General features: G+C 35.0%; 1 protein-coding gene across 1 annotated transcript in view; it reads left to right on the top strand.

Annotated features, from left to right (window-relative positions):
* Window positions 1-1,304: 1,304 nt before the first annotated feature.
* LOC129255614 (tumor necrosis factor receptor superfamily member 1B-like) overlaps window positions 1,305-10,531 on the top strand; it is a 29,809-nt gene continuing 20,582 nt past the window's right edge. Inside the window, exons 1-2 of the mRNA XM_064095975.1 lie at window positions 1,305-1,394; window positions 8,495-8,648. Of these exons, the coding sequence (XP_063952045.1) occupies window positions 1,305-1,394; window positions 8,495-8,648 (244 nt within the window). The remainder of the gene's footprint in view (window positions 1,395-8,494; window positions 8,649-10,531) is intronic.

The following is a 10,531-nucleotide window of genomic DNA, read 5'->3' as shown; positions in this document are numbered from 1 at the left end:
CTTGCTTTATAATTGTTTTTATCGAGAATGAAATAAATGCAAATTGAATTGAATTGAATTGAAAAAATAATCAAGGTTAATTTTCACCATATCATGGTAGATTATTAAAGAGATGGTTTATTTGCATCTTCATATCTAACTCTGTGAAATCATGAAATCTTAGCTGAAAAAATGACCACACTAGGTGGTTTCAGACCGCCTGTTCCAGGTATTCTCTGATCGGGAAATTTACCCCGATCAGAAAATACCAGGTATTTTGGTAATGTGAAAGCAAACTACGCGAAATTTCCCAGAAAGAAAATACCCGCTAAATAGTAGGTACTTGGCGAAATTACAAGAACTTTTGCGGGGATTTTTCCAAGGTCGCAGGTATTTTGGCAATGTGAAAGCAATTTACGGGAACTTTTAGCCCAGCGTGTCGTTGGGCGCGGGTGCCGTGGGTGGCTGCTGGGCTAGTGGTTTTGAATCTCGCGCCTTGCCTGCTTATTAGACCATACTGCGCATGCTCCTTACATTAGGAATTTATCCCGAAGGGTATGTTTCGGGGCGGTGTGAATGCAGGAATAATTAATGGGTATTTTTTAGCCTAAAAATGTTCTCGTAATTTAACGGGTATCTTGTGATCGAGGCGGTGATCACCAACACATATAAGGACACGTGGGACTGGGAGAATGTACATTCATTGCTTGGAAAAAGACCGGACATCTGGGGAGAATTTCGTTAAAGGAAATGTCAGACAGTGACACCATAGTAGTATTGCTACTCAGCTAATTAGAATCAAGGAAAGATGTCAGATCTGACAACTTGTTGGACAATAATGTTGATGAAACGGTCCCCTGGCTGAAATGCCATGCTTGTGTTGTCAGTTTCTCAGCAATTGCACATTTTTATACCAGAATCATGTTGTTCATTAACAGATTATCTCTTGTCCTCTTGGGTGTTATTTTATTGGGTTATGCTTGAAATCTTTTTCAGATTGTTACCACATCTGACGTTGATGCTTTCATCCCTCAAATTGTCAACAGTTATGTGAATTTTATTTGACCCTGATGTCAACTTGAGTTTAATAAAGAGAAACATAGATGTTTCATGAAGGTTCGGCAAAAATCAATTTAACAGAGAGATGTTATTTTTAGCAGATTGCATTAGCCAACATGTGCCCGCCTCTATCTGAAATTGTCAAATTAGTGCGGGTTCACAACCTTTGCGCGCTTGTAGAAAACGTACCGCTAGTACTGTGACGCTGAGCAACCAAGCTTGCGCTGAACAATGCTGTTCATCTTGGTTTAAGGTGCTCAGCCGACATGCGAGCAAGGAGTTTCACTCATTTGCTCATGCTCGAGGCAGCGTATATCCAGCTAACAGACCCGATTCTGTGCTGCCAGAAGGAGTTTGTAAGAACCCTTGCGCTATTTTAGTTGCTTTGCTTCAATTTACAGCTGGTACTAAGCCTAATTTGTTAACCTAGACAGCCAATCACGGCTCGCTATTTAGCGTCAATTGTCTGGTTACGGTTCTATTATATATTGTTTTGCTCTAGCATTTTAGTCCTTCATGCGATTTTACTCCGATGAGTGCATGTCGAAAAGCTTCAGTAATATGTCCGTTTTTAAGGCTATTTTAAGATGTTATTTTGTGATATCACATGTGAACAACTACATGTACCTCAATTTCCATTTTTGTCTGCTTGCATAGTATAGCAAGACTATACATGTAGATGCCGCTTTCATTGAAATGGCAGTGAACGCGTTGGCGTTGTCACTTGTCAGTACAGTATTTAGATGTTGACTAAGATTTTGAAATGTCATCATTATTACTTAAAAAGTATAGGGCTTATTTCTTAAAACTTGAACAAAAGGAAAATCAATTATCAATAGGAGTGGGTTATAAATGGGTGATTTTTGGTTTTACTGTGGGAACAGTTTTTTGTGTTCCTTTTACCTTATCTCAATATTTTTTGTCTCGGGTCCGAGAAAAAAGTGTGCCAGGCCATAATCCAAAATGGCCGCCAAAATCCCCCCAAATCACAGTTTTGGCCACAACTTTTTTATTTAGTGGTCAATTTCTCTGGTTTTGGTGTCTATTCATATGTTTTGGGGGGCAGGCAATTTGTTTTTCCTATAATTAGTACTTTTAAACCATTATTTGTAGAGTTAAAAGGTAATTATACCTAAATTTTCCAATTTTTGTAGCCTTTTTTCAGCCAAAAAGTAGGTTTTATCATCCTGGGGTTCTGGGATATTAGATGGTACGAGGTCAACAATAGCAAGCAGCTTCATATAGCTATATTGCTTTTATTCCTCCACTTTGGGTTTTACGGATATTTGTGAAATATATCTTATCAAATATTAAAGAAAATGTCATTTATCACTGTACATACTACACTGCATATATCCATGCATTGACCACCATGGCATATGACAAGGCCTGTATATAAACTATAGTGTCATAGAAATGAGCTTCAAAGGTTGAGAATTAGATTGTGAATTTGATTCCTTGTAAGCTGATGTACATGATGAAACCAGCAACGTAAATTGCACTTAAAGGTAAATTCCAGTTTTGGGAACGATCTCAAAATGACTTTTTACAGAATTTAATATAATGATCACCAAAGTGTCTGTTTGTATGAACAAAAAATATGTGCCAAAGGATTCTGGAAGAAATTGTGTAACTGCTGAGAAATAAGCAAAATAAGCGCGGATTCGGTCACTTCCGTCGGGTCTTTATTCCAGCAATAATAATACACTGTCCCACGTGTGCCTATCTGTTTTGCGATCTTCAGTGTGATCGTTTTTTAGCTAGATATTATGATTTCACAAAGTTCAGTTTATGTAACTGTACCAGATCTAGATCCACGATGATATATCAATACTTTACCTTGGTTTTACAGACTTTCTCACGAAATCAGTGTTTTACTGCAACTACGTTCATTTAGCTTTAAATATCACATACATGTATATATCATATACAAACATCACATTTTTAGCCATATCTTCTTCATTTGGAGGCTTTTTTTAACCTGGTTCTGGTGTCCAACTGGCCTATGTTTATGTGGTCAGGTAACTACTAGTATCATGGTAACGCTCACTAGCGTACCTACGGGGGGGGCAGGGGGGGGCACTCTGCCCCCCCTGACGAGCCACAACCCACACAAAATACATATCACTGCCCCCCTGACGAGCCACAACCCACACAAAATACATATCACTGCCCCCCTGACGAGCCACAACCCACACAAAATACATATCACTGCCCCCCTGACGAGCTTGAAAGACCTTTTATGCCCCCCCTGACGACTGACGAGCTTGAAGACCTTTTTTTTTTTTTTTTTTTTTTTTTTTGCTTGTCTATTTTTTTTTCTGGTACAATAACCTTCATTTTTGATTGAAGACCTTTTTTTTTTTTTTTTTTTTTTTTTTTTTTTTTTTTTTTTTTTTGCTTGTCAATTTTTTTTCTAGGATTGCATGCAAGTTACCATTAAGTTAAGTTAACATAATGGTAATTTTTTATGCAACGGGGCCCAGAATAGCTACAGTGTAAATTACCTCTCTCCGCCCCCTGAATTAGCATATTTGACAAAACATGTCCTCAATTTCTGAGACAAGACATATCTTCAATTTCTGAGGCATCTAATTCTAAACCTGAGAGCTCATTTCTATGACACTATAGTTTATACAAGCCTTGTTATCTGTCATAGTGGCCAATGCATTTATGCAGTGCAGTATGTATGTACAGTACATTGTATACTGTATAGCCCCAATGGATAATTGACATTTTTAAATTTAATACGATATATTTCACAAATATCCGTAAAACCTAAAGTGGAGGAATAAAAGCAATATAGCTATATGAAGCTGCTTGCTATTGTTGACCTCGTACCATCTAATATCCTAGAACCCCAGAATGATAAAACCTACTTTTTGGCTGAAAAAAGGCTACAAAAATGGGAAAATTCAGGTATACTTAATGGTTTAAAAGTACTAATTATAGGAAAAACAAATTGCCTGCCCCCCAAAACATATGAATAGACACCAAACTAGAGAAATTGACCACCAAATAAAAAAGTTGTGGCCAAAACTGTGATTTGGGGGGTTTTGGCGGCCATTTTGGATTTTGGCCCGGCACACTTTTCTCGGACCCGAGACAAAAAATATTGTCATTTCATGTTGAGATACATTACAAGGAATAAAAAAAACTGTTGTCATATTGAAATTACAAAAAAAGTATTTTTGACCCATATATAGCCCACTCCTATTATCAATCACTGTTCACCTTGCTTGAGATTCAGGTCACATGATCAAGGCCAACGGTTATAAAGCATCAATAAACTGTGACCTTGTTGTGCTGTCAATGTATAAAAAACTTAACCAAGGTTAAGATTTTGAGTTTCCAGGATATCTTTGAAATTATAGTCCCTATTCCATAAAACTAACTTTCATAGAAAAAGTATCTGGTCGCTAGGCAAAAGTCATGATAGGGGGGGTGTCACTAAAATATTTGTAGGATTTTTACTTTTCAAGATACTCAGTATTATGTCTAACATTGATGCCTATTATGGTTATCAGGTATCAGATATGAGTTGAGTATAGTGTAAGGACACTGGGTCAAGGTCAAAGGTCATTTCAGATCATTTAGCTAGGAAAAGAATTGATATTTTGAATTTGTTTATTATAATTAAGTACTGTACATTTAAGGAAACTTATATGACATTATTATTGGATATCACAAATTAAATGAAATTAGTCAGGTCAATAAACATAGGATTTTATTATACAATCAATGTTTAGTTTTTTTTGCTTTCTAAAAGAAATATTCATCTTGTATAATTTTTGTATGTAGTTTTCAAATTCACACTGCTGCTAAATTGAATTGCAAGTTATACTTCCAGAGGCATTCCACTTGTTGATTATTCAAAATGAGTCACTGGAAATATATTTCTTAAGTACTTTTTTATCAAATGATTTCTATTATTGAATACACAGGTGAAATAATTTTCAAATTTTTTCAAAAGATAGGATATTTTTTAACAATTTACACAATGAATTCGGGATCTGAATGCATTTGATATCACAAAATAAAAGAATCATTGTTGATCTCGGAACGAGCATTACATGTATGTCATGCTTTCCCATCTTTCCCAACTCTAATTAATTGCCACAAACACTGTAGGCCTACATGTATACCTGTTATATGTCTCCATTCTTTTATTAATGTGAATTTCGGCATAATACAGTGTACTTCAATTATCATTTAATGCTTTGATAATGCATTTCACCCCCACACATTGTGAATGAGAGCAAAGAGGAAGTTTGGAAAAGGGAAAGGTCATTCGAAACCATATCATCAACACTATGACAAAATATGTACTCATCATTGTAGTGATTTGATCATGATAGCCTACATGTATGTGAATATGACTGTGGAGGTATTGTACATACATTCATGTCCTTTCTCTAGCACAGAATTTTTACATTGCCAGGGTGCAAAGAGTAGAAATTAGATTGCATAAAATTTAAAGTAAAATGGTTTTATCTTCATTAAATAATGAAGAATTAAAGATTGATGGTAGCATATATTGATACATAAATTGACCCAAGTTACATTGGTATAATGTTCTTATTTTTGAGATTTTATTGTTGATAGACAAGTGGTCTGTATGAGATCTCCAAGACATTTTTAAAATAACACACAATGCCTTCTGAAAAAAACTTGACTGTAGAAGTTGTTTATTCTGCACATTATGATATGATTTGCATGGTGTTACCAGGGAATCTCACAATTCCCTGGTGTCACATTTGGATTTGTACACATAGTACATGAGTACTTTGTACAGACCTGAGTACATGTATGCATAGAGCTAATAGCTCTATGATGTATGTATGCCAATGTACATGTATTACAAGTAGTACACATCCACACAGTAGTAGTAGTAGGCATGAGACTGCAAGATGTGAAATCACATTAACAGGGGAAGTTCACCCTGAAGAAAAGTTTGTTGTAAAAATGACAGAAAGATAATGGAAATTATTGGTGAAGATTTGAGGAAAGTCCATTAAAGATTAAGAAAGTTTGATTATAATTTTAAGCTTTGGTTTTGTGATGTCATAAACAAGCAGCTGCCCCATAATATAAAATGCATAACTTTCATTTTTTCTGTGGTTCGTGATGATTTATTTTTGTTTTCTTTTTCATAAGAAGAGTGAAATTACTTGTCTGTTGATATGTACATTGTTTTAGTTCTAGTACTAGGAAGTTGTTGGTTCTATTGTAGTGCTAATGACAATTACATGTAACACATATAATTCAACTTTTGGTGGCTGCAGTTCCATTTATTTGATTTCCATCATATTAAGATAACAAAAGTCCTTTTCATTATTATCGCAAATAAGCTTAAATGTACACTAAAGTGACCATGTGCAATGAATTTTTTTTTAGGATATTGGCATAATCTACAATGTATGTCTGTACAGTCTGTACCTTTTTAATATCTTTGCAAGTACATGTAAACTGCTCAAATTGCTATTTTAAGTGAAAATATAATCATTGCTAGTGGGTAGAGATACTAAATTTGAATTCTAACAGCTGAAAATGGAAAAATGCCAAATTTACATTCTAATATCTTAATAAACATTAAATGACCACTACACCTTTTTTTATATTGGAATGTTAATACTCCAGTATTATTCAGATTACTGACCATTTACCTACGTTAACTTAATACAGGCTTTTAATGTTCTTATATTTACATTTTTTTTAACACGTGAATTTACTGTGATAAAGATGTTAAAATATCTCTCACAATTATAAATTGTAAGCTTTAATGTGCATGAAAGATGTTTAAAGATGAGAACATGTAAACTAATGTATATTGAGTGAATTCTCCACCCAAATCTGACATTTCACAAAAACATTGGATATACATGTATTTTAGATCTTAAACAAAATAGCAACCCTGTTTTGGGGGCATTTTATTATCGGTTGGATGAGGGCAACTTTAAACAATTTTGTTTTTAGGCCAAATTAGAAAATGTTGTGACAATGATGATGATCTAAATCAGTTTTAATCCTTAAGGATCATAAAGTCAAAGGCCACAGATGTGTACTCAAACCAGTGCTGAATATGGCCAAACAAAGATTTGGGAGGAGACGAGCTCTTTGTCATAATAAACATTTTGTGGATCAACATTTATATGAAATGATGATCTGAACAGGAGGTGGGATTGGGGATCACAAGATGTTCACAGTTGACATTTCATATTCCTGAAAATATCTATTTCTTCTTGTGATATTGAACCATTTTATGTTCATGCTGTACATCAAATTCAAGTCATGTACATTAACTTGTGTTGGAATGCTCCTTAGGGAGGAGTGAAAGTGCAAACATTGTGTGCGGACAAGCCAGAATAGGATGATTGGGGTAATCTCAACTATTAATTGCTTGGAGACGTTGTTCTGATGTATTATGCGGTGCTATATGAAAACAGAATATTTAAAATTAGGGCTTTTAAAGTCATGTTAATATAGAAAATTTCCTTTCCAGATCCCAATGCTCTTTTACCTGTCAGAAAAGTGGCATTCAGATAGGTCATGGTGGTCAGGAATTTTAGCACTACAAAACACAAAATCAAGGCTTTTTATGTTCCAAACAATTAAAATTCTATTAAAAAACATACTAGTACTTAATTTTCAAACCAAAATCAATGAATTCGGAAGTACATGTAGGATTATTAGCATGTTACACCTCCTGGCCTTCCTTTCCAAAATCGCTATTCGGTACGATGTCTTTGCACAGAAGGTTGCCATTTGACTCGCTCTGTACAGAGATACTGTAGATCTTTATGGAGATTGCTTGTGCCTGTCCATTGCTGCAAAAAAGTGTGCAACAGATATTTGCGACCACCATTTACTGAAGATGATACTGAAGAATCTAGATTAAAAAATTTAGAATCACAACCTGCTAATTCCATAATTACAAGTTTTATATTTTAATGTAAATTTTGTGAGAAATCTCAAAGAATTTTATTGTTCAGATTTATTAGCATGAAATTGTACTACTGTCATTTGTTTCGTCAGAACACCGGAATGGGAAAACATTACAGAAATCTGATCACACCATACGGATTCTGGAACACCAGAATCCGTATGACTCAAGGCTAATTATTATTATTATTATGGAATTACAGTTGATCAGACTTTGGAGTCATAATGTTAAACGTAGAGGTAGTGATTCATTGTCACAATAAGTTTTGGATCAATTGGGTAAATGAAAATTAACCTTGTTTCATGATTTATGAGAGTGATGATCTGATTAGAATATTAATATTATGATATGAGCAGTATTATAAAGTTAAGTGTGTAATATCCTTTTGATCTGCCAATAATAGGAGCATTTACACTCTAAAGAGTCTGGTTTGTGTTGCTTATTTTATCTTAGATATCATCTACATGTACATTTAGTATTCATCTACTGTTTTAATATACTCTTCTGCCATAGACTTGCAACCCTCCAACCTGTTTTGTGAATGGGACACGGGAAATTCAGTGTCAAAGCTGTCCATTTGGTTTTGGAGTAGTGGTGGAAAACCGGGAGCCCTTGCTATGTAGTAGCTCTCCACCAAGGAACACCAAGTGTGAGCCATGCGTAGCTGGTAAGTACTTTCCTTTAAGTTTAAGGGAATTAGATCAAACCATTGTCTTGTACATCAATTGATAATATAGAAAAGAAAAATGATAATGGGAAAAATTAGTAGCGATAATTCTGTTAAAGCCAGTATTTGGCGAATAGGTATAACAAGGCTCCACATTAACTTTTTTTGGTGGTGGACCGTTCGGGCCAACAAAACCTTCAAATAATTGTTTTGGTGGCCCGATATTAATGTTTGGTGGCCCTAAAAATATAAAGAAAAACATTAAAAATGAATAAATCGTTAAACCACTGTAAAAAAAAATGAAAGAAAATAATAAAACGGCAAAAAAAAAAGTGTGAGAAAATTCCTTCCCTATATTTGCCAAAATGTTGGAAAAATTCACATTTCGTATTAATGAAATGCCTTCCCAACGTATTTACTTTCTCAAGAGTTGTTTAAGAAGTCATTTATAAAGAAGAAAGAAAGTAACTGTCTGTTTATTTTTGGCTAGAAAAGACACAACTTCGAAAGAAACCAAGTAACAACATACATACAAATGCACACGTGGGACTGTGATGTACTCACCTATGTGTTTTTATGTGTATTATTTTCATTTAGAAATCGGTCTTTTTGAGTCAAAAGAGAGGTCATGATTCCTCTTTTTAATGCTTGCAAATAATCAGGATACACCAGATTTTAACAAAAAGGTCTGTAGAAGGGCATTTCATTGGTGTAAAATGTGACTTTGACTTGGATTTTCACAGTTCTGTAGAAGATTTCTTAGCAGCAACATTTCGTATTGCAGCTCCCTGAGTCTGAATAGGCTACTAACGCACAGCTGCTTGAAGCATGCAAAGCTCACGCCAGCCGGCCGGCGCGGCCGGCTGGATAAAAGCTACTTAATGCTATGGCGGTAGGCGAACTTTGTGTGTTTGTGTGTAGATCAACAAAAGGGCGCATGACGAACTGGCTTGCAATTTGAACTGTGGAAAGTTGATAAATGTGTGCAAAATGGGGAGAAAAATTGCGCTATTCTAAAAATCATTGGTTGCCCGATTCGGGCCACCAAAACTTAATATTTTTTCAATAATGGTTGCCCGAGGTGAATTTCTGGTGGCCCCGGGCCACCGCTAATGTCGAGCCTTGGGTATGAAATACATTTTTTATTGTAAGATCTCATGAGCTAAAGCTCATAATAAGCAACAGGTCTATTACTCTGTGATACACTTATGATTTTTTTTCCTTTCCCTCATTGCCATGATTTCAATTAATTTTACATGAATAAAATTGAAGCTAGAATTAAGGTTTTTAATACCCTGCTATGGCTCACAGAATCAGTACTTTTAAAGATACAGTTTGTACATGAAAATTAATCAAAATGGTTTTATGTTCTTGCAGTGCTGTTGAAACTTGTACATGTATGAATTTTCTTTTTATTTATACACTGGCTTTAATAGCCAAAAACAGCACCAAGGTATTGTTGTATTGGTTGTGGACTGGTTTTACACATTCTGAATCAACTCTATTCTACATAATAATGATGATTATGTAGATGTAATCCCCCTCTCCCCCTCTCTCTCTCTAAATTGCCATATATTTTGACATCACTATCACAATCATATAGTTCCTCAAAGCTCTAACATGTACATGTAGCTTTCTCTATGAGCACTATTCCCTACTCTCTCACTCTCCAGTGTCTTGGAAGTCCTGCAGACTGTCCAAAGTATTCTTCCTCTTCCCCTACCCCTTCCCTCAAATTTCCCTGTCAAAAACACCACTATATATGTCACTTGTGAAGTAATTTAAAGAACAAGCAGTGTTTGGGGCTTTATTTTTGTTTTACTGATGCACAGGAATAGGTTTTTTTATGCACACCACTTTGAGGTGAACAAACTTAGTATTTT

This window comes from Lytechinus pictus, chromosome 3 (genome assembly GCF_037042905.1).
Source record: "Lytechinus pictus isolate F3 Inbred chromosome 3, Lp3.0, whole genome shotgun sequence".
NCBI lineage: Eukaryota > Metazoa > Echinodermata > Echinoidea > Temnopleuroida > Toxopneustidae > Lytechinus > Lytechinus pictus.
The sequence above is the reverse complement of the archived record's forward strand: the minus strand, read 5'-3'. Positions and strand labels throughout refer to the sequence as shown.